Genomic DNA, 25540 nt, shown 5'->3' with positions numbered 1-25540 from the left:
TGGAAAGCTCTGGCCCAAATAAAGCACTGGTGCCACCTGTAAACTGTCAACTGTGTAACGCATAGCCTATTAACGCATGGAGTCTTTTCTAGTCATATGTTATAACCATCGATGGTGGGCATCTCTGACACCAGATTTTAATGGACATTTTCTACTGCATATGATTTTACAACTAAAGACCCTTGTCAAATCTGATTGGCCTCCTCAAAGTTAGTCTAGTAAATCGGAGACCTAGGGCAGTATGCTGGAACATTGTTAATGTGGGAGGCAACCAGTCAACAATAAAGACTACAATAAAGTAATCAAACACTGATTTAATACAAATTATCCTTAAGCTTCTACAGTAGAGCTGTTTGTTGTAGCCTAGCCTACCCTAGTCAAGGTTTGGGGGTCAAATACACTCACAGTGGGTACTTTACTTTTAGATAAAGACTACAACACTGCTGTACAGTCTGAGTGTTGAAGTTAAGATATTTTAAGAAACAATGTTTTGACACACACACCCTGCTTTTCAGATGTGCTCCACCCAAATGATCCTCATCATTTTGATTGGCATTGCCACCATTGAAACTGTGACTGGTTTTAGTGGTGGTGGTGTTGAAATGTCCTGTAACACAATGTTGCCCCAACATTTTCATCCCACACCTGAGAGTGGTCCATTACCGTTCAGTGTCACTAAACATTTCTGTTCCCGTGCTGAAGGAGATCAGACTAAAGGTAAAGTTCAAAGCACCCTCAATGTGTGTGTGTGTGTGCATGTGAATAAATGTGTGCAACTTGGAGTAAATTAATAAATGCATTTAAGAATAGAGAAGGCAATATTCAGCATTTACACAGGCTGCCCAATTCTGATATTTCTTTCACTTATTGGTCTTTTGACTAATCAGATCAGCTCTGAAAAAGATCTGACGTGTAAAGATCTGATGTGATTGGTCAAAATACCAATTAGTGGAAAACGGATCAGAATTGGGCAGCCCTAATTGGGCCATGTCAGATGACCTTGACTATCATTGGTTACATAATTTCCTCTTTATGTGAAGCCTAATAGTGGATGGTACTGAACAAAAATATAAACGCAACATGCAACCATTTCAAAGATTTGACTGAGTCACAGTTCATATAAGGAAATCTATGGATTTCACATGACTGGGAATTACAGATATTCATCTGTTGGTCACAGATACCTTTAAAAAAAGGTAGGGGCATGGATCAGAAAACCAGTCAGTATCTGATGTGACCACCATTTGCCTCATGCAGTGTGACACATCTCCTTCGCATAGAGTTGATCAGGCTGTTGATTGTGGCCTGTGGAATGTTGTCCCACTCCTCTTCAATGGCTGTGCGATGTTGCTGGATATTGGCAGGAACTGGAACACGCTGTGGTACACGTCGATCCAGAGCATCCCAAACATGCTCAATGGGTGACATGTCTGGTGAGTATGCAGGCCATGGAAGAACTGGGACATTTTCAGCTTCTAGGAATTGTGTATAGATCCTTGCGACATGGGGCCATGCATTATCATGCTGATACATGAGGTGATGGCGCTGGATGAATGGCACGACAATAGGCCTCAGGATCTCGTCACAGTATCTCTACGCATTCAATTTGCCATCGATAAAATGCAATTGGGTTCGTTGTCCGTAGTTTATGCCTGCCCATACCATAATCCCACCGCCACCATGGGGCACTCTGTTCACAACGTTGACATCAGCAAACCGCTCGTACAGTTGAAACCGGGATTAATCCGTGAAGAGCACACTTCTCCAGCGTGCCAGTGGTCATCGAAGGTGAGCATTTGCCCACTGAAGTCGGTTACGACGCCAAACTGCAGTCAGGTCAAGACCCTGATGAGGACGACGAGCACGCAAACCCACAATTTCATCAGCTGTCCAGGTGGCTGGTCTCAGACGATCCCACAGGTGAAGAAGCCGGATGTGGAGGTCCTGGGCTGGCGTGGTTACACGTGGTCTGCGGTTGTGAGGCTGGTTGGACGTACTGCCAAATTCTCTAAAACGACTTTGGAAGCGGCTTATGGTAGTGAAATGAACATTACATTCTCTGGCAACAGCTCTGGAGGACATTCCTGAAGTCAGCATGCCAATTACACGCTCCCTCAAAACTTGAGACATCTGTGGCATTGTGTTTTGTGACAAAACTGCACATTGTAGAGTGGCCTTTTATTGTCCATAGCACAAGGTGCACCTGTGTAATGATAATGCTGTTTAATCAGCTTCTTGATATGCCACACCTGTCAGGGGGATGGACTATCTTGGCAAAGCAGAAATGCTCACCAATAGGGATGTAAACAAATTTGTGCACAACATTTGAGAGAAATAAGCTTTTTGTGCGTAAGGAAAATTTCTGGGATGAACCTGTCTATGTTTCTATTAATGTGTTACAGTGATACTCCAAGCTGATACTGCCACTCTGTTTAGAGGGTTTCTGTTGGAGGCTAGGGAATCTCAGGATGGACCTGCTGTTGGCACCTTCACTCTGCTCAATCCCACTCATAGCCGCCTTCTTCAGTGCAATGGGAATCCAGTGAGTCTGCTCTAATAGGAGTGTTTTCCCCTTCTTGTTGCTTAGTTACCCTCTTATTGCAGTTTATTTTACCCTCCTTATTCCTCATCTCATGGGATCAAGCATCAATCTCATGATCAGACAATAATAATGGTAAAAGGGTGTCATCAAGCAAAGGTGCTTTGAAATTAACTGTATGACACCTTTGATGTCAGTCTGTCCTTGACTGTAAAGTGTGTGTGTAGGCAGCTGCTGTTACCCAACCCAACAACCAAGCCAAGACATCCATCGAAGCCAATTGGACCGCACCAAGCAAAGGAGTTTTCTATTTCAGGTCATTATTCATGCATTCATTAATTATTTTACTGTAATTTGCTGTTGTCACACTACAGTAAAAGGGACATTCAGTCTGAAAGCATGTTTATTTATATTTTTCAGAGTCACATTTATTAAAGACTTTATGAAGTTCTGGATACCAGAGGCCATTAACATCACCACCTGTCCCACTACTACCACTCCTACTCCTACTCCTACTCCTACTCCTACTCCTACTCCTACTCCTACTCCTACTCCTACTCCTACTACCACTACTACTCCTACTACCACTACTACTCCTACTACCACTCCTACTCCTACTCCTACTCCTACTCCTACTCCTACTCCTACTCCTACTACCACTACTACTCCTACTACCACTACTACTCCTACTACCACTACTACTCTCACTACTGCTCTGAGAATGATTGACTGTAACATATCTGCACCCTCTACGTGTATGCTTATTAGCACTCTCATTCGGCCTTCACTCTTGGTCATGAGTCTTCCAAAAGGCCGGACACTTTGGCATAAGGTAAGTAATTATATGGATTTTAATATTTTCCTTCTAATTCTTTCAGTGTCTTGTTTAGAAAAATCTCGCATGACTTCGTACAGCTGGGGTCATATCCAGAAAGCATCTCAGAGTAGAAAATTGTTGCTGAGAATAGAGACATTTTACTCCTACTCTTATGGGTAAAAATAAAAGCTATGCATGAAGCCTTCTTTAGTCATAAGAGTCCCACCTAGTCAACAGATATTTAGGAAACCTCATGAGCTGTCCTAACCAGTTAAGAGTTACCAGCAGGTGTCTTGATAATAGAAAAAGCCAGCGAGTCAGTGGTTCTTGCACCATAGAATAATGTTTTGATATTTCTATATGATCAACCCATAAATGATCAACCCATAAATGATCAACCCATAAATAATCTAGCCCTACATGCTAATTGTGCTTTTGAGAATGATTTCACGAGGCCTAATTCACATGATATGACTCAATACTTATAACCACTAGGTTAATAAATAATCACAATATTTTGATTATTTCATTAGTGTACATCATGTTATTTCAAGTTATCCCTTTGGAGCGCACGCTGTTAAAAAAATATGCCTAAATTGGGCATGCCTATAAATTGGGCAATGGAAAGCATAGGGTTTATGTTATTTTTGATTTTGTTAGGCTAAAATGATAAGACCTTTCAAGAGTTTTATCAGGGCCGGCCACAGGCATAAGCGGTCGCTTAGGGTCCCCGACCCAATTATTATTATGTAGTATTTTTTTTTGGGGGGGGAACTCAACTTACTGTTGAGAGTTAGAATAGTAGAATACACAAGGTGCAATTTCGAAATGTGGTTGTCCATCAGCAGTTTTTTTGTTGGTATGTCAGTCACAAGCTATATTTCCATGAACTTGTCCAGTGATTCTCCCACCTATCTGTTTCCTGTCCCAAAAGCCAGCATGGATAGAATGCAAGAATTGACAAATATTTGCCATATTCTAATAATTATTATGCGCCAGTGTATCGCCACGGTCCGTGCCATGGTGAAACTTGCACTCCTGTAGATCTGAAATGGTGAAACTTGCATCCAGCCAACCAGAAAAGCAAGGCAAATTAAGGCCGTTTCCATTACATTTTTTTTGCAACATTGCTTTTGTCGAATAAACCTTGGTCAATGGAAACCTGCCTACTGACAGTCTCTCAATTAGCCCATGTCAGCTAACATTTTTTAGATTGGTAAGTTAGTGTAGCCAACTATCTAAACTTTTAGTAATCATGGTCGATTATCGACCAGACACGAACGGCACGTGCCCAGGGGCCCTGACCTCCAGAGGGCCCCCATTGATTTTGTTAGTCACTCTTACTCAGACATCATAAGTCATGGCACAATGTGTATAATTGCAGGAAATTTGCCTTAAAACTGCAAAAACATTATCTTCACATTATGGCAAAATGTGTAGAATTGCAGGAAATTAGTTTAAAAATTGCAAAATCTTCTCTGCCCATGGCAAAATGTGTAGAATTGCAGCAAACTTGCTTTAAAACTGCAACATTGTCTCTGCATCCCATGGTAAAATGTGTAGAATTGCAGGAAATTAACTTTAAAACCGTCAAGAGCGGGGCCACTCAAATGTGGGGGGGACCCACCAACAAAACTTTGCTTAGGGCCCCCAAAAGGCTAGGGCTGGTGCTGCGTTTTATGTAACATTATCTGCAAGTGACTTGATGCTTACTGTATGATTCGGTGCATTATTCAAAATGGTTTAGAAAAGGGTTATGCATGCCAACATATTAGGCAAGAATTAAGAGTTGGCGAAGTGATCGTGTCAGGCGTAAACTATATAAAACGCTAACGCAAGAACATTGCCTTTCAATTTCAATCATGCTGTAATGATGAACTTTGGTGATACGGATTGAATAGAGCCCTATATTTCCTTTGCGGTACCTCAAGAAAATTGTATTAATTGATTTTACTCCTGGCGCAGAGTTTTTCTGGGCAGTGTCTTAACATCACCCTAAAACCTACTCTGAGCTGGGATTTTTGTTTTGTTAAAAACAGGTTCTGAAAGGATTCCTAGGACCTTTTCTGAGACACTTTGTGGATACGGCCCCTTCTGCACTTAGTCATGTTGTAGATGATTCTGGTTTAAATCTGTACCTCTCCGACTGATCTTTTGTCTGGAAATGTTTAGTGTCTACAGTGCCATACTGTCTATTCTATTAGTATAATGTTGGGTAATGATTTGACAACAGTTGTTATTTTGTTGCAGGGGTTCAAGATTTTGTTGTGTCCTCTCTCAATGGTTGCAGCCATCATCGCCTTTATTATTTTGCTGCTATGGGAGCCCACACAAGTGTGTATCAATTATTTGTTATATTCTTTATTTAAGCAACAAGGCCCAAGGGGGTGTGGTATATTGGCAATTATAAACTGGGTGGATCGAGCCCTGAATGCTGATTGGATGACAGCCGTGGTATATCAGACCATATACCACGAGTATTACAAAACGTGTATTTTTACAGCTCTAATTACGTTGGTAACCAATATATAATAGCAATAAGGCACCTCTGGGGTTTGTGGTATGTGGCCTGTATACCACACCCCCCCAGGCCTTATTGCTTAAATATACAGTACCACAGCTATGGGCAGTTTTTATTCACGTCGTGGTATATTGTCCTTACACCACAAACCGGAGGTGCCTTATTGCTATTTTATACAATGGGTGGGTCTAATCCTGAATGCTGATTGGTTAAAACCGCATTCCAGCCAGTGTCTATTTCACAAGTTACCACCGGCTAAATCTATGAGACATTATCTCACATTTCTTTTAGACTAACATTTCGTTTTCAACAGCGGAGATTTGTATAAACCTTGCTGTCTATCTCTCCGACATTTTCAACATTGTTTCAATATTCAAATTCGATCTCCAGATGTCCCATAGTAATGAACGTGTCGGGAGTCTGGATGAGACAGACAGGCAGCGTTTCTCAGCCAGTCGAAATCATGAATCAGCTGGCATCCTTTTTATGGATGTATACAAAGAAATGTCAATTGAAAAAAGGTGCAGCTAGTATGCAGTCTTTCCAGCGTCAGTTTGAAGTGATTGTGTTAGCTGTGTTGTTGGCTAGCTCCTCTGAACAACAGTGTCCTGATGAGTGAGCACATTTTCTATGCCAGGCGAAATCACGCCTCATTAGCTCATTGTTATGAATGTATCCAAATAAATGTCACTAGAAAACAGTTTAAACAAATGCAAATGCAGCTACTTTGCTGTTAATCTGGCTACATGTTTTGACGTGACTGTAAATTAGCCGTAGTTGACTAGCTAGCAAGCAAGGGAAAATAACGTTGGCAGCCAGTTTGGCAATGGAACATTTAGAACAAACGACTGGGTCGCTTTTAAAGATACAGAAAAAAAAGACAGAATGACTGGGTTGCGTCTATAGATACAGATCAAAAAGACTGAACGACTGGGTTGCGTCTATAGATACAGAAAAAAAAGACAATGACTGGGTCGCGTCTATAGATACAGATCAAAAAGACTGAATGACTGGGTCGCGTCTCTAGCAACCGAACCGATAGAACGAACGACCAGCCGGCTTGGGTAGCAACCCTAGATTTGTGTCGGGACTATATCTTGTGGAAGGATGAAATAGTATGAATAAATTCATAAAAATAATGTTTTTAATGAAAATGTCAATCATTATTTGAATATGTTGGTAACTGTGTGTATATGACAATATGCAGTACATGTTTACTGTTCAATTTATGTTGGTAACCGGTTTATATAAGTGATAATGCACGAGAAGTCAGTGTTTGGAGGATATAACACCCATGCCAATATATCCTCCAAACACCAGTTACCAAAATAAATGGAACAGTAAACAAGTAGTGTATGTTTAGGTCATACCCGGGCTCCCGAGTGGTGCAGCTGTCTAAGGCCGTCATTGTAAATAAGAATTTGTTCTTAACTGACTTGCCTAGTTAAATAAATTTAAAAAAATATTGTCATATACACACGGTTGGAATGCTGTTTCAGCCAATCAGCATCCAGGACCCAAACTACCCAGTTTATAATAGTGTATAGACTTTCTTCCTGCTAGAACACTGTACTGCTGTTCAGGGTTGGGTTAAACTCCATGTTGAGATGAAATGTGTGTGTGCTTTTGTCTTATAGATAACTCTCATGGCTCTTGTGGGTGTGGCAATGATCCTGAGCTTGGGACAAACCATTATTGTTTTTCTACCCTTTGGGCCCAGCCATGAACTGTGAGTTCCTCAAATCAAAGCCTGAAAATGTGTGTTGAAAGTACTTGAATTGAACCTCACATTAGTAAAGATGTCATTTTATGTACATTTTTTCAGGAGGTCCATCTGTGATTTGGTTCTCAGAGTGATTGCCTTCACAACTGAGGTTTTTACCAGTAAGGAACACCTTTTGATTATAACTGAAGGAAAACAATTGGTCATAGCTCATGTTAAGTTGCGTCAATTCAAATCTGGTATTAGGAACAAAAGAGGTCAATACACGTCTTCTAAAATAGACTAGTATTTTAATTAATGCAAACCACTTCAATGGTAAATATGATGTTCGTATATATGGGTCCACTGAAATACCACGCAGGGCACTCAGAGAACTGATCCATTGTTACAGGCTCTTCTTTAAATACCCTGACAGTGATAGTTCCTGCTCCTTGCTGGGCCTATCAGGGTAGAGACTGAGCGTGGTTTAGACTTACTCAGCCTATCGTTGGCGCACAGGCTGGTCCCAGCCCCTTGGTGCTTCACTGTTGCATACTGTTGCCAGGCATAAGTTGTTATCATCACAACTTGTAGAGTCAGCACCTTTTTGCAGTACACGTCCTTGAGCGTGGTTTAACAAAGAGGCAGTGTGTATGTGTCTGTGAGAAATACAAGTCTGTCTCACCCTACTCCCTAACATTCCTCACATGAATCACAGCTTGTTATGTTAAACAATTTATATCAGTACAGTACAAACCTATAATGTTTAATCATTAATGCATTCTTTCTAAGCTAGGCATCACATTCAGTTATAAAAAATAGATCCCCACACTCATGTGATTCCATAGTGAAGCATAGTTGACTCGTCAGATCTAACCTATAGTTTACAAGAAATCTTTCTCTTCTCGTTTGGCGGAACCCTGTAAGGTTGCGAACAAAATCAACAATTTCTGAGGGTTAGATTAGTTCTGTAGAAGGCTTACTACAGTATACCTACCCTGTGTGTTGTGGTGTTCACAGTGCATAAGATCACATTTTCAGGTTTAGCCTTCTCAACCTAGTTAGTAGTACAATGTAATTGTTCCCTCGATCTCTCAAACTCGAGCTGCATGTGCTTTTCTCTCCTTCGGTATTTCTCATCCCTCTCTCTAACACAGTGGCGGCCATATTTGTGGGTTTGGTGGAAATTGAGAAGTGCTGCTCGATACACTGGCGCATGAAAGTGATGGGAGGGTATGCAGCCTGGGTGGCTCTGTTCTACTTGATGTTCATATACCTCTATTGCAACCAGAGTTACCAGAGGAAAAGTAAGATTTGTAAATATTAAGCAGGTTACTGTTTTTCGTCGTGAATCTTGTTCTGGGGGCAGCTCTGAATAGTGGTCACTAGCTGGCACTGATAACCCTAATGCCTAACCTGAATCTTAAATTAAGACCAAAAAGCACTTTGATCTGGCCTATCTAAGGGGAAATCGCTCAGTTCTGCCTCCAGGGCAAGAGTCATGACAATAAATGTCAACCTGCGAATATTAACGTCTCAACTCACCGTTCAAGATATTGGCATTTCTTTAAAATGTAAGTCGATTTAATATGTTTTTGTGTCTTCTGTTCATCTCGCAGGAAATTCAGGTACTGATGACAAATGGATTGTGCCAAACAGAACGGTAAGCTCAGTGTCAATCCTCAGCTCTCAATGAAGCCTGAACCCAATTAAACTTTTAGGTAATCATATTATAAAGGTCACAGTGTTCGGGGGGGCTTTGAAATGCAATGTGTCAAAACACAATTTCATGTCACTTTTAAAAATTGTAGTATTTCTTTTCTTTTCAGATATCCTTTGAAAAAATCCTCAAAGTTATCCTCGTTCTGGGCAACCTGGGTTTTACAGTGGCTCTTATCATTGGAATATATACTTATGAGACATGAAGGCGGTGTAAAGCAAGAGGTTTGCATCATTGCATTGAAACATGGATGGGCGTGTTATTCACTTGGTAACATACTGTATGTCACACATGCACTTTAAGACTTGTTTATCATGGGTTTGGGTTACAATACACGTTAATACTGTATCATGAATACTTATAGATGTTTTACTATAGCTAGGTTTCCATCCAATTGGCGACCGATTTTCTTATAGCAAAGGGTCTGAATACTTATGTAAATGTAATATTTCCATTTTTTTCTTTTTAAATTTGCAAAAAAATCTAAAAACCTGTTTTTGCTTTGTCATTATGGGGTATTGTGTGTAGATTGATGAGGGAAAAAAACAATTTAATCAATTTTAAAATAAGGATGTAACGTAACAAAATATGGGAAAAGTAAAGGGGTCTGAATACTTTCTGATTGCACTGTACCTCTGTGGTTAGTTCTAATTGATTATGCACAACATTGAATTGAATTGTTTCCACACCCATGAATCATGTGCGCAGTGGTGACCTGTCATTCACGGCAGGTGGGGCAGAGCTAAACATTTTTAATAAAAACTTTTTTTGCCTGTTTTGCATGTTATTTTGGTGGTTATTTTCTGTCTTTTAAGCAGCTTATAATGAAAGTATTTGCCAATCAGATGTATGAGCGGGAGGTAAGCTTGGCTTCTTATATGGTGTCAAGTAAAGCTTCAACCATGTATTTAGATTGTAGGTAGTTATTGTAGTTAGGAATTGTAGGTAGTTTATCTAGGTAGTTATTGTAGGTAATTATTGTAGGTAAGTATTGTATTTGGCTGAGCCCGGTGAAGCACGAGGCTAGCTAACCCACCTGGACCAATAAAGCTAGCTAGCTAGCGGGTAGCTACTGGTAACTATTAGCAACTGTGGATAGTTGTTTCCAATGTTATTTCACGCTTGAGAGTACCTGTAATTATGCCAGCTAGCTACCTACCATTCAGCTGTTTTTCTAACCTCATTATCTGAAGCGTTAACGTTAGGTAGTTTGTATCTACTGTACTCGAAATGTAGCTAGCTTGTTGCTACCTGGATAGCTAACTAAACAATAGCTGGAACGACCTAGCTGTAATATTTGGAGACGCTTTCTCTCCGTTGGGACAGACGCGAACTGGCTGGCTGAATCGATTCAGTGGCTAGCTTTGCACTTAACTGGCTAACAGTAGCTACTAAGGGTAAGTTATAACCTACATTTATTTTTGTTTTGTTTTTACATACTGGTAACAAGGGTCAATCAAGGGAATTCGGGACATGGGTGACTAGTTAACGTTAGCTTGGCTCTCTCTGTGTGTTTCGTGCCGTCGGAGGAGGGGTGGTTCGTTAGAAGAGAGCAATGGCTAGCTAGTATGCTAACTATTCTAGCTAACTAACTGGCTGAATAAGTTGACGACGTACTCACTCAAACTGTCAAAACTAACCCAAAACTTTACACAACGTTAGACACGGACACGAATGATCTGTTTGGCGTGTTAACACACTGGTTTGTTGTAACCGAGTATTGATGCTAAACCGTGTTATTGGAGGCTGGTATGCTAGTTGGCTATGGCGTCATAGGATTCGGTGCCCTGGACGGTTTTCACGGAAGAATACTATACCAAGTTAGCTAGCTGAATAAACTAAGTTAGAGTCTATTCCTAGAAAACATTGAACCGCTGTAGTTTACAACAATTATAATTTCTAAAGTGGAAGTTGGGAGAGTTATATTTGAGTGTTTCAGTGAAACGTAAGTGAGGGAGGCCCCGCTCTCTTGCTTTCCCAGATGTTTAGTTAATTTCATTCCGATCTCCTTTGCATTATTGTAGCCTTTTTCTGTAGCCTGCCAACTATGTGTCTGTCTATCCCTGTTCTCTCCTCTCTGCACAGGCCATACAAACGCTTCACACCGCGTGGCTGCTGCCACTCTAATCTGGTGGTCCCTGAGCGCACGACCAACGTGGAGTTCCAGTTCTCCGGCAGCCTCTGGAACTGCCGTTCTGCGGCCAACAAGGCAGAGTTCATCTCAGCCTATGCTACCCTCCTCATCCCTCACAGTTCTGGGTGACTTTAACCTCCCTACGTTTGCCTTTGACTCATTTCTCTCTCCCTCCTTCTTTCCACTCCTTTCCTCTTTTGACCTCAACCTCTCACCGTCCCCCCCTACTCACAAGGCAGGCAATATGCTTGACCTCATCTTTACTAGATGCTGTTCTTCTACTAATCTCACTGCAACTCCCCTCCAAGTCTCCGACCACTACTTTGTATCCTTTTCTCTCTCGCTCTCCTCCAACACTACTCACTCTGCCCCTACTCCAATGGTAATGTGCCATCGCAACCTTCGCTCTCTCTCTCCTGCTACTCTCTCCTCTTACATCCTATCATCTCTTCCCTCTGCTAAATCCTTCTCCCTCCGATCTCTTGATTCTGCCTCCTCAACCCTCTTCTCCTCCCTTTCTGCATCTTTTGACTCTCTATGTCCCCTATCCTCCCGGCCGGCTCGGTCCTCCCCTCCTGCTCCGTGGCTTGACGACTCATTGCGAGCTCACAGAAGAGGGCTCCGGGCAACCGAGCGGAAATGGAGGAAAACTAGACTCCCTGCGGACCTGTCATCTTTTCACTCCCTCCTCTCTACATTCTCTTCCTCTGTTTCCGCTGCTAAAGCCACTTTCTACCACTCTACATTTCAAGCCTCTGCCTCTAACCCTAGGAAGCTCTTTGCCACCTTCTCCTCCGTGCTGAATCCCCCTCCTCCCTTTCTGTGGATGACTTCGTCAACCATTTTGAAAAGAAGGTTGACGACATCCGATCCTCATTTATTAAGTCAAATGACACCGCTGGTCCTGCTCACACTGCCCTACCCTATGCTTTGACTTCTTTCTCCCCTCTCTCTCCAGATGAAATCTTGCGACTTGTGACGGCCGGCTGCCCAACAACCTGCCCGCTTGACCCTATCCCCTCCTCTCTTCTCCAGACCATTTCCGGAGACGTTCTCCCTTACCTCACCTCGCTCACTACAGACCAGTATCCCTTCTTTCTTTTCTCTCCAAAACTCTTGAGCGTGCCATCTCTAGCCAACTCTCCTGCTATCTCTCTCAGAATGACCTTCTTGATCCAAACCAGTCAGGTTTCAAGACTGGTCATTCAACTGAGACTGCTCTTCTCTGTGTCACGGAGGCTCTCCGCACTGCTAAAGCTAACTCTCTCTCCCCTGCTCTTATCCTTCTAGACCTATCCGCTGCCTTTGATACTGTGAACCATCAGATCCTCCTCTCCACCCTCTCCGAGTTGGGCATCTCCGGCGCTGCTCACTCTTGGATTGCGTCCTACCTGACAGGTCGCTCCTACCAGGTGGCGTGGTGAGAATCTGTCTCCGCACCACGTGCTCTCACCACTGGTGTCCCCCAGGGCTCAGTTCTAGGCCCTCTCCTATTCTCTCTATACACCAAGTCACTTGGCTCTGTCATATCCTCACATGGTCTCTCCTATCATTGCTACGCAGACGACACACAATTAATTTTCTCCTTTCCCCCTTCTGATAACCAGGTGGCGAATTGCATCTCTGCATGTCTGGCAGACATATCAGTGTGGATGTCGGATCACCACCTCAAGCTGAACCTCGGCAAGACAGAGCTGCTCTTCCTCCAGGGGAAGGACTGCCCGCTCCATGATCTCGCCATCACGGTTGACAACTCCATTGTGTCCTCCTCCCAGAGTGCAAAGAACCTTGGCGTGACCCTGGACAAAACCCTGTCGTTCTCCGCTAACATCAAAGCGGTGACCCGATCCTGCAGGTTCATGCTCTACAACATTCGCAGACTACGACCCTACCTTACACAGAAAGCGGCACAGGTCCTAATCCAGGCACTTGTCATCTCCCGTCTGAATTACTGCAACTCGTTGTTGGCTGGGCTCCTTGCCTGTGCCATTAAACCCCTTCAATTTATCCAGAACGCTGCAGCCCGTCTGGTGTTCAACCTTCCCAAGTTCTCTCATGTCACCCCGCTCCTCCGCACACTCCACTGGCTTCCAGTTGAGGCTCGCATCTACTACAAGACCATGGTGCATGCCTATGGAGCTGTGAGGGGAACGGCACCTCCTTACCTTCAGGTTCTGATCAGACCCTACACCCAAACAAGGGGACTACGTTCATCCACCTCTGGCCTGCTAGCTCCCCTACCTCTACGGAAGCACAGTTCCCGCTCAGCCCAGTCAATGCTATTCGCTGCTCTGTCACCCCAATGGTGGAACAAGCTCCCCCACGACGCCAGGACAGCGGAGTCACTGACCATCTTCCGGAGACACTTGAAACCCTTCCTCTTTAAGGAATACCTGGAATAGTATAAAGTAATCATTTTTCCCCCAAAACCCCATAAAAACAAAACAAATACACCACAAAATAGGTGGTTGTCCCACTGGCTATCATAAGTTGAATGCACCAATTTGTAAGTCGCTATGGATAAGAGCGTCTGCTAAATGTAAATGTCAAATTTTGGCATTCATATGTGTCACACATCAGTTTGCAAACAATGCAAAAAATAACAATCTTTGAGTTAATAAAGCCGCATACAAACACGGTCTTTTTTTTGCTTTCTTGAACTAAGCAGCTTCAAAATGCAGGTGTTTCAGCCTAGCTCAGTGCTTTGTGTGGTGGTGGGGCAGCCAGCGGAAAATACAGAGCGTAGGGGTTGGTAATGTTCTCTAGTTGCGCTGTGATTGGCTGTTCTGTCACTCATGGGGACACTACGTCACCGCAAAATCTACGGGGAGAGCTCGAAAATTCAAGCCGCTTGGGTTGCCATATAGTTACATTAGAAGTGCCCATCCAAGAAGGCTCAAGGTCTTTGGCCACAGATAAAATGACATCAAATCATGTTATATCTACCATAGCTTTGATTGGACTGATCATGTCAGCATCATACTTTCAAAATCCTTTTCAATCCTTGTCATATGAAGAGAAATTATAGTTAAACGTATCGGCGCTCATCGGCCATTGGACATAAACATTACACAACAAGTTGGAAATCGCAAATTCAACAATGAGTGGTTTAAAAGGAATCAGTGGCTAACTGCAAGCATGGCAAAGCAATCACTAGCCTGCTATTCAGTGGAGTGTGTGTGTGGTCCAAGTCTGGGTTTAAGGGTCTTTTTTCCAAAAACTTAAAAGGATAAACATTCAACATTGGCCATGCGGTCAATCCAGCATTACGTCTGCAGCTTTCAAAACAACTGGAAACTCGGAACTGGGAAATCTCAGACTGCAGTGAGTTCAAGACAACTGGGAAAATTTGCTCTGACTGGAAAATCATTTTGAAAGTTCATCCAACTCGGAATTCCAAGTCGAGAACTCGGCCTCTTTCTAGAGCTCCGACCTGATGATCAGAGTTCCCACTTGTCTTGAAAGCACCATAAATCCAGAGAATGCCAGATTTTGATGCCAAAGTTTGATGACAAAATTTGAAAACAAAGGACCGCCACATCACTTTCCTGTTCAAGTGAGCACAGCACAACAAAGTGAGTCCAAAAATGTATTTTATGCTGCTGCATAAATTATGTAATATGCCAGGGAGATATGGATACTGTAGCTAAGAAAGTAATACTAAGTGTATGTTGTGTAATAAGCTGTTAGTAGCCCATGTGCCTCAACCTAATAATTTGGTCCCCTTTTCCCTCATAATTTAGCCTACTGTTCTGACTTGGTGGTGCACACGTAGCCTATAGCCTGTTTTAAAGAAATGTCATCATCTAATATTGTAAGCGCTTTCATTGTCTAATAAATGCCCCCTTTATTTATCCTACGGTTCTGACTTGGTGTACAGGGAGAATACTGTAAGAACGGCCCATGTTCTGAATTCTGTCGCTGTACATTTCAAAAGTGCTAAACAAATCATTATATTGACTACGTCCGTCATAGCTCGCTCATGAATGTCTTAATCGAAATTACGAATTGCCTCTTATCTGCTCGTCGTCCCCTTATGCCATACTTTGTACATCTCAATTGACAGTAGAAACCACATTTGTTTAAACAAGTCAGCCATATCAGCTAGGTTTTTTTTTTAAGGAAGTAAATGAGGTTGAATGAACTGTTTCGCTGCCAGACAAGGCTTCGCTGATAGCCAGGTGTAGCAGTGGTAAGGTGTTGAAACATAGTCAACGCGGGGAATTGGGAGCTTAAAGAGTGTGCGGGCCTTCTTGTTCTTTACTAGTATTCTTTATTAGCCCAGCACCTATGTTTTTTAAGGATGTGCACATACTTTTCAGAAGGGCTAGACACCATATCATCGCGTGACTCCAAGTTTTCTTCGATATAATGGTTATTATATCAGTATTTGCACATAAAGGCGTTTCCATCGCAATTTCTCGCATAATACATTTTACCTACACAAAAAGATCCCACCATGTCGTACGAACAAATTGTCTGTCGGCATTTATACAATTGTACCGAAACTTCCTGTTTCCATCACAACTGTCGTGATTTTATTTTTACAAGGTGACTTTACTCTCATGAAAACTGCGGATGGAAACATGGTCACTATCAAATATTTATTTGTCTACTATACAGCATCTTGTATCGCATTGATGTTGCTCTGAACGGCAAATCTTTCGCTATCTACAATAACAATGTATTAAGTAGCCTGCAATAAAAAGGTCAAATTCCCTGTCTAACTGTGTGCTTGCAATAAAGACGTGTTTACAGTGCCAAATCTTCTGTTGAATAATTCCAGTTAGGTAACTTCCTTATTCCATCTGTCTGCACTACCACTTCCCCAACCTTTACAGTTGCTCTATTGTTGTTCTGTTCCTAGTAACCACATGTTTAAACACGCCTGGAGTCATCCATATCAGAACATTTGCTTAGATAAATACATTCTAGTTCCTTCTGTTTTATTTCCGCAAATGGAGATAACATACAGCTCAATTCTAAAGTTGTAAGTTATTTAAACAGGGGCATATTATATAGATTCTGGAAATCAGACGTCCTTGAACTTTTACTGTTGAAATTAGGAGGCTACAGTAGGCTACTAAATACAATTTCCAGTGTCACACTGACTCACGTAATTTACTCAAGTGTTTCCTTTATCTTGGCAGTTACTGGTATGCCTACAGTCGGGAAGGCCACAATATGGGCAGCACGCGCGCCAAATATACAGCTTGTTGCATTGTGGCCATAGACATATAATCCAGAGTGGTTTTGGAACCTTTTACCTTGGCAATTTGAATGTTAAACTCACAGGTACACTAACAATGGCTGCCAGTCCTGGCTTGAATGGGTACTGCCATCTATTGATTATATTTCTAAGGTTGGTTGCAGCTGTCTGTTTGCTTTTGCAAATTCTAAATACAAATGCGTGAAAAACATACAGTTTGGAAAGCAAATAAATGCCTACCACTGAAAATGGAAGACTAATCTGTTTGTAGAACCTATATAAACCATTTTCTATCTAACAGCAGCACTGTTTTCAAAGTAGCTCATCTTGAAATAGGCTATTGCCAAGAGGAGCGCATTGGTCATCACAGTGAGAAGTAGCCTATGGCTTCATCATTAGGTGGGTCAGTGTGACACTGGAGATTGTATTTAGTAGCCTACCGTAGCCTCCTAATATTGTACAATCTGTGTGTCGCTTCATTGGCCTGGCTATTGTTTGAATTCAAGACCAGATTGATCTCAGTTTGTCAGTGTCAAAGTAGCCACTCATTTCGGTCATTTGTGTGGTATTAAATAATATTCAGCTAATATCTTCTGTCATGTGTAGCTCAGTTGGTAGAGCAGGGCACTTGCAACGCCAGGGTTGTGGGTTCGATTCCCACGGGGGGCAAGTATGAATTTATGCACTCACTAACTGTAAGTCGCTCTGGATAAGAGCGTCTGCTAAATGACAAAAATGTAAATGTAAATTAGGTAGAATTGCATGAAATGTGTTTTGAAAAGGCACAAAAAAATGGAGACCCTGTTAACAAATGTGATTTCTTAATCCAGCCCTTGCCTCACTACATGAGTAGAGCAGTCAATACATGAACATAGATATTCACTACGCTGGTCTCTTATTTACTTTGTCCCTATGGTGGTGAACTTAAATAACATGTTACAAATTCAAGACCACAGCAGCGGATACAAGCATGCACTGTATTGTCCTGTTACAGCTCACATCATTCAATCCACACCATTCAATCCCAGACATTCCCAATTGGTATTTTCTCAGTACACAGGCAGACAGACGACATCCAACAGCAGTCTGAGAGAAGGACATTAGTATTACATATCAAACACAACTTCTGAAGAAGGGGTCCTCTGTAGTCTATAGGCACCCTGATCCTCCCATAGAGTGGCAGGTACAGTACAGTTGACTGAAGCCGTATGTATGTAGCTGCGGAAACATTACAGAAAGTAGAATCTAAAAGGTCAATTTATAAGACATGGCACGCAGCCCTTGACAAGGGTTGGTGGATTTCATCCAGGAGGAAAGTGGCTAGTGCTGCTCTCATTTTCCCTTTGACAAGTGAAAGCAGTTCCTATACTGGGAGGAATTTGAGGGAGGGAGAGAGAGGGCAGAACATGGCGTGAGTCCATTTCCAACGAGAAGGCAGTTCAAGGCACCATAACTGCATCACGTGTTTAAAAAAAATCCTTGTTCGAGTATGTCTTGAGTCGATACAATTTCACTGAATAAGTACAAGAGTATCATACAAAAATCCACCCCCGCCCCAGCAAAGAAATAACCAATTAATTTGTACACTGACAATGTAAAAATCAAGGCACTACTGACATTACATTGAGAACACTGTTCAGTTCTTCTCAAAAGGAGACCTGGGAATAGAAAGGTGCAATAACCTGCAGTTTTTTCTCTCATGAAAACAAATTAGTATTTCAAAAATAAAAACAAAAATAAAACATGAGTCTATGCGTCAGCGCAAAATGCAGCGCAAACTTAATTTAAATTGTCTCTTAAAAAAACACAACATATTAATTGTAGACAAAGTGCTTGGTGACACATCCTGTTTTTATCAGTCATAAGTCACAAGTGTATAAACGCACGTCCATGATCAGTTTCCATTGAAACAGCGACACTAACAGCCTCCATACGGTATCCTCCAGGCCGTGGGGCTCACCATAGATATCCAGTTCTGGATTGAGTTCTATTGTGCCCCCTGTCTGTGTCAGGCCTCATCTACATAGGGGATGTCTGGGTCTGAGAACCGTCTAAGGGCCTTGCTGGCGGTCTGGAGGCTCTGTGGGGTGGAGGTGGAAAGGGAGAGGGAGGAGATGGAGGGGGGAGAGGGGAACAGGTCCTTGTCCGGGCTGATGTACAGGGACTGGATGCTGTCTTTGCGTCGGGCGGGCTGCTCCCGCCTCTTCACCAGGCTGAAGCCACTGCTGGCAGGGGGGGTGAGGGCCACAGTGGGGGGGTGCGAGTGGATGCCCGGGGGAAGCTTCACCGTGCCGGGGATGATGGGGCGGCGGCGTTGCAGCTGGTGCCGGGAGGTGGCGCCAAAGGCAGAGGCAACAGTGGAGACGAGGTTGGGGGGGGAGGAACACCCCCCTGGGGACATAGGTCTCTGGGCCAGGTCAGAGGGCTTGGGAGGGCAGTTCAGCTTGGCCTTATTCAACAGGAAAAAACCTCTCCCTGGAAGAGAGGGATGAGAGAGAAAGAGTTAGGAGGAGGAAAAAACTGCATAATCCACTCAGAGAGTTAAAGTATAGCAGCCATCCTAAAAGGGCTCATATCACTACAAAAACATGCCACCATGTAGAGAGCTACATTCCAGTGGGCAGTCAGTCAGACAAATTTGGGATGACAATATATTTTTTCCCCCGCAGATTATTTTCAACGGTTGTCTTTCTGTTTTGTATGTGTTAACTATTGTATTAAATCAGCTCTTTGTCACAATATTCACAAACTCTCATAGGATAATTCTGCTTCAAATTCAGTGGCCTACCTCTCCTCTCTTGTGTTTGGCGTGCAATATCAAATGCGCCTATGCGTGGTCTCAATTAAATAGCCACTTCCTAAATATTATAGGCTTTAGTTAAGGCTCCGACATTGACTGGAATTTATGCAAGATAATTTTGAAACAGTTGTCTTTTTGTTTTGTAGGCTATTCGTCATCTATTGCATTAAAAGCACCCTTGTCGCAATATTCAAACTAATTGCCTAATTCTTGCTGATTTACGATCAGTAGCCTACCTATCTTCTCTTGTGTTAGCTGTGCAAAATCTAGCGCGCCTATACATTATGTGTGGTCTCAATTCAATAGCCTGTAGACAACGCTATATGGGCGAAGAGGCACGGCGCTGTTGTCTTTAACTTCCTAAATATGATAGGGTATAGTTTAGACTCCAACATTGACCATAAATAAATATTGATAATGCATTTATTTTACTCTGCTTGCAAATGGTCCCGCTCCTAAAAGTTATGCAAAATGTTGCTCAAGTCAAGTGTCCACTATTACAATTAGCTTAAAAAAATAAATAATGGAATAGTCCACCGGAAGCTAAATTCAATTCAATTTCAATTTACTCTGCCGATTGTCCATGGGGTTGGTCGTTATGCAGGGGGGAATTTAGAAGAAAAAAAAATCGAATAGGGCATAAATTAAACAGACTTTCCAAACGTGGGTCTGTCGTAGACCCACTTCCTCTCCGCTTACCTCATGTCCTGCACGTATGCCACACCTGCACACAAAAAAGCAAGAACTTGTGGGGGACTTCTATTTTGACATGAAGGAAGTAGAGAGGAACTGACCTCACTGAGGAACTCCATGGGTCTACAACAGACCCACGTTTGGAAATTCTGTTTATTATGTTTGTTTTTTTCAAATTCCCCCTGCATTAGGGCCAAGCCTACAGACAATCGACAGAGTAAGTTGAAATTGAATGAGATTTGTATTTGTATTTATTAAGGATGCCGTTTAGCTGCAGCCAAGGCAGCAGCTACTTTTCCTGGGGTCCAGCAACAAAGGCAGTTATATACAATTTAAAATATACATTACATTACATTTCATAACATTTTACACAACACATTAAGTGTGTTCCCTCTGGCCACTACTCTACTATCACATACAGTGCATTCGGAAAGTATTCAGACCCCTTGACTTTTCCACATTTTGTAACTTTACAGCCTTAATCTAAAATTGATCACATTAATTTTATTCCTCATCAATCTACACACAATACCCCATAATGACAAAGCGAAAACAGGTTTTTAGAAATGTTTGCAAGTAAGTATTCAGACCCTTTGCTATGAGACTTGAAATTGAGCTCAGGTGCATCCTGTTTCCATTGATCATCCTTGAGATGTTTCTACAACTTGATTGGAGTCCACCTGGGTAAACAGGCTGATTGGTCGGCTATTTGAGCCAATAACGGGGGCTTTACTATTCTTGGGTAGCAGAATTACTTTTGCTTCCCTCCAGGCTTGAGGGCACACACTTTCTAGTAGGCTTAGATTGAAGACATGGCAAATAGGAGGGGCAATATCGTCCGTTATTATCCTCGTAATTTTTCATCCAAGTTGTCAGACCCTGGCGGCTTGTCATTGTTTTATAGACAACAACAATTTTTCCACCTCTTCCACACACACTTTACAGAATTCAAAATGTCAATGCTCGTCTTTCATAATTTAATCAGTTATACTTGGATGTGTAGTGTCAGCGTTTGTTGCTGGCATGTAATGCCTAAGTCTGCTAATCTTGCCAAGTAATACTAAATGTATGTTGTGTAGTAAGCTGTTAGTAGCCCATGTGCCTCACCCTAATAATTTGGTCCCTTTTCCCCTCATAATTTAGCCTACTGTTCTGACTTGGTGGTGCACACGTAGCCTATAGCCTGTTTTAAAGAAATGTCAACATCGAATATTGTAAGCGCTTTCATTGTCTGATAAATGCCCCCTTTATTTATCCTACGGTTCTGACTTGGTGTACAGGGAGAATACTGTAAGAACGGCCCATGTTCTGAATTCTGTCGCTGTACATTTCAAAAGTGCTAAACAAATAATGATATTGACTACGTCCGTCCTAGTTCGCTCATGAATGTCTTAATCGAAATTACGAATTGCCTCTTATCTGCTCGTCGTCCCCTTATGCCATAGTTTGTACATCTCAATTGACAGTAGAACCAACATTTGTTTAAGCAAGTCAGCCATATCAGCTATTAATTTTTTTAAGTCAGTAAATGAGGCTGAATGAACTGTTTCGCTGCCAGACAAGGCTTCGCTGTTAGCCAGGTGTAGCAGTGGTAAGGTGTTGGGAGAGTTTTATGTAGGTCCTAACAGTTTGTGGCACCGTTTGTCACCGTTATAGTGCATGCATCTAAAAACATTTTTTTGAGTTTGCCCACCCATATTTACATGTTAAAATCGCCACTACATGTGCGTAATGGTCATGGGAAGTGAAATGTGTATATTTTGGGAAGTGAGCACTCAGTTTGACCTGACGAAGATCCATTTCGGATTGAAACAGTCAATAAAGCGAGGAATTGGGAGCTTAAAGAGTGTGCGGGCCTTCTTATTCTTTACTAGTATTCTTTATTAGCCCAGCACCTATGTTTTTTAAGGATGTGTGTATGACCACATACTTTTCAAAAGGGCCAGACACCATATCATCGCGTGACTCCAAGTTTTCTTCGATATGATGGTTATATTATATCAGTATTTGCACATAAAGGCATTTCCATTGCAGTTTCTCACATAATACATTTTACCTACACAAAAATATCCACTATGTCTAATGAACAAATTGTCTGTCTGCATTTATAAAATTGTACCGAACCTTCCTGTTTCCATCACAACTGTCGTGATTTTCTTTTTATAAGGTGACTTTACTCTCATGAAAACTGCGGATGGAAACGTGGTCACTATCAAATATTTATTTGTCTACTATACAGCATCTTGTATCGCATTGATGTTGCTCTGAACGGCAAATCTTTCGCTATCTACAATAACAATGTATTAAGTAGCCTGCAATAAAAAGGTCAAATTCCCTGTCTAACTGTGTGCTTGCAATAAAGACGTGTTTACAGTGCCAAATCTTCTGTTGAATAATTCCAGTTAGGTAACTTCCTTATTCCATCTGTATGCACTACCACTTCCCCAACCTTTACGGTTGCTCTATTGTTGTTCTGTTCCTAGTAACCACATGTTTAAACACGCCTGGAGTCATCCATATCAGAACATTTGCTTAGATAAATACATTCTAGTTCCTTCTGTTTTATTTCCGTAAATGGAGATAACATACAGCTCAATTCTAAAGTTGTAAGTTATTTAAACAGGACCAAATTATATAGATTCTGGACATCAGACGTCCTTGAACTTTTACTGTTGAAATTAGGAGGCTACAGTAGGCTACTAAATACAATTTCCAGTGTCACACTGACTCACGTAATTTACTCAAGTGTTTCCTTTATCTTGGCAGTTACTGGTATGCCTACAGTCGGGAAGGCCACAATATGGGCAGCACGCGCGCCAAATATACAGCTTGTTGCATTGTGGCCATAGACATATAATCCAGAGTGGTTTTGGAACCTTTTACCTTGGCAATTTGAATGTTAAACTTACAGGTACACTAACAATGGCTGCCAGTCCTGACTTGAATGGGTACTGCCATCTATTGATTATATTTCTATGGTTGGTTGCAGCTGTCTGTTTGCCTTTTGCAAATTTCTAAATACAAATGCGGGAAAAACATACAGTTTGGAAAGCAAATAAATGCCTACCGCTGAAAATGGAAGACTAATCTGTTTGTAGAACCTATATAAACCATTTTTTATCTAACAGCAGTACTGTTTTCAAAGTAGCTCATCTTGAAGTAGGCTATTGCCAAGAGGAGCGCATTGGTCATCACAGTGAGAAGTAGCCTTCATAATTAGGTGAGTCAGTGTGACACTGGAGATTGTATTTAGTACCACGACCACGAAGAACCATCTGCTAGTCCCGGCCCGCTAGCACACGCAAACAACAGCCGTGCTTCCTGCTCGCTGTGCTTTAGCACCAATTCGAACTGCTCTCGGACTCACATATTGCTGTTCACTGGACCTTATGATCACTCAGCTACACAGCTGATGCCTGCTGGACTGTTCCTTTACACGGTACCCTGTCCTGTTTATCTGTTTAGCCTCAGCCCAAACTTTCATCGCCATTACCAGTTGTTGTCTTAGCTCTCTCTAATAACACCTGTGATTCCTTTCTCCCATGTCAATATGCCTTGCCTATTGCTGTTCCAGTTAGTTCTTATTATACAATTTCAATATAGAACCCCAAGTCATTCTCAAACTGCCTCAAATAGCTCCTTTGTTCCACCCCCCCATACACGCAGAGACAGGCTCAATCGGTGCCTCCAGTGATGCTATCTCTTTCATTGTTACCCAACGCTTAGGTTTACCTCCACTGTACTCATATCCTTCCATATCCTTGTCTGTACATAATGCCCTGAATCTATTCTACAACGCCCGGAAATCTGCCCCCTTTATTCTCTGTACCCAACGCACTAGAAGACCAGTTCTTAAAGCCTTTAGCTGTATCCTTATTCTAGTCCTCCTCTGTTCCTCTGGTGATGTAGAGGCTAACCCAGGCCCTGCAGCCCCCAGTATCACCCCTACTCCCCAGGAGTTATCATTTGTTGACTTCTGTAACCGTAAAAGCCTTGGTTTTCTGCACGTTAACATCAGAATCCTCCTTCCTAAGTTTGAGTTATTCACTGCGTTAGCACACTCCGCCAACCCTGATGTTCTAGCAGTGTCTGAATCCTGGCTTAGGAAGGCCACCAAAAATTCAGAAATGTCCATCCCCAACTACAACATTTTCCGTCTAGATAGAACTGCCAAAGGGGGTGGAGTTGCAATCTACTGTAGAGATAGCCTGCAGAGCTCTATCATACTATCCAGGTCTGTGCCCAAACAGTTTGAGCTCCTTCTTCTAAAAATCCACCTTTCCAGAAATAAGTCTCTCACTGTTGATGCTTGCTACAGACCCCCCTCAGCCCCCAGCTGTGCCCTGGACACCATATGTGAATTGATTGCCCCCCATCTATCCTCAGAGTTCATACTGCTTGGTGACCTAAACTGGGATATGCTTAACACCCCGGCCATCCTACAATCCAAACTAGATGCGCTCAATCTCACACAAATGATCAAGGAACCTACCAGGTACAACCCTAAATCCGTAAACATGGGCACCCTCATAGATATCATCCTGACTAACTTACCCTCTAAATACACCTCCGCTGTCTTCAACCAGGATCTCAGCGATCACTGCCTTATTGCCTGCGTCCGTAACGGGTCCGCGGTCAAACGGCCCCTCCCTCATCACCGTCAAACGCTCCCTATAACACTTTAGCGAGCAGGCCATCCTAATTGACCTGGATGGATATCGATCTCATTCCGTCAGTAGAGGATGCCTGGTTGTTCTTTAAAAGTGCTTTCCTCTCAATCTTAAATAAGCATGCCCCATTCAAAAAATTCAGAACTAAGAACAGATATAGCCCCTGGTTCTCCTCAGACTTGACTGCCCTTGACCAGCACAAAAACATCCTGTGGCGTACTGCATTAACATCGAATAGCCCCCGCGATTTGCAACTTTTCAGGGAAGTTAGGAACCAATATACACAAGCAGTTAGGAAAGCAAAGGCTAGCTTTTTCAAACAGAAATTTGCATCCTGTAGCACTAACTCCAAAAAGTTTTGGGACACTGTAAAGTCCATGGAGAATAAGAGCACCTCCTCCCAGCTGCCCACTGCACTGAGGCTAGGAAACACTATCACCACCGATAAATTTACAATAATCGAGAATTTCAACAAGCATTTTGCTACGGCTGGCCATGCTTTCCACCTGGCTACCACTACCCTGGGCACCAGCTCTGCACCCTCCGCTGCAACTTGCCCATGCCCCCTTCTCCTTCACACAAATTCAGACAGCTGATGTTCTGAAAGAGCTGCAAAATCTGGACCCCTACAAATCATCTGGGCTAGACAATCTGGACCATTTCTTTCAAAGAATAGCAGCCGAAATTGTCGCAACCCTTATTACTAGCCTGTTCAACCTCTCTTTCGTATTGTCT

General features: G+C 42.4%; 2 protein-coding genes across 8 annotated transcripts in view; one reads left to right on the top strand and one right to left on the bottom strand.

Annotated features, from left to right (window-relative positions):
• Nucleotides 1-3179: 3179 nt before the first annotated feature.
• LOC121576832 (putative ferric-chelate reductase 1) lies at nucleotides 3180-9727 on the top strand. Its single transcript, XM_041890360.2, has 7 exons — nucleotides 3180-3371; nucleotides 5607-5690; nucleotides 7515-7606; nucleotides 7703-7761; nucleotides 8737-8886; nucleotides 9199-9242; nucleotides 9409-9727. The coding sequence occupies exons 1-7, from the start codon at nucleotides 3261-3263 to the stop codon at nucleotides 9502-9504; spliced, it is 636 nt and encodes a 211-aa protein (XP_041746294.2). The 5' UTR covers nucleotides 3180-3260; the 3' UTR covers nucleotides 9505-9727.
• Nucleotides 9728-17456: 7729 nt separating this feature from the next.
• Nucleotides 17457-25540, bottom strand: part of LOC121576830 (unconventional myosin-IXb-like) — a 125880-nt gene continuing 117796 nt past the window's right edge. For 4 of the 7 annotated variants that reach the window (XM_045223511.1, XM_045223513.1, XM_045223514.1 and 1 more), the window contains one exon: nucleotides 17457-19117. In XM_045223511.1, the coding sequence (XP_045079446.1) occupies nucleotides 18651-19117 (467 nt within the window). In that variant the 3' untranslated portion in view covers nucleotides 17457-18650. The remainder of the gene's footprint in view (nucleotides 19118-25540) is intronic. The other 3 variants (XM_045223516.1, XM_041890358.2, XM_045223515.1) reach the window with 2 other exon arrangements.

Source organism: Coregonus clupeaformis, chromosome 11, assembly GCF_020615455.1.
Source record: "Coregonus clupeaformis isolate EN_2021a chromosome 11, ASM2061545v1, whole genome shotgun sequence".
In the NCBI taxonomy this organism is placed as follows: Eukaryota; Metazoa; Chordata; class Actinopteri; order Salmoniformes; family Salmonidae; genus Coregonus; species Coregonus clupeaformis.
The sequence above is the reverse complement of the archived record's forward strand: the minus strand, read 5'-3'. Positions and strand labels throughout refer to the sequence as shown.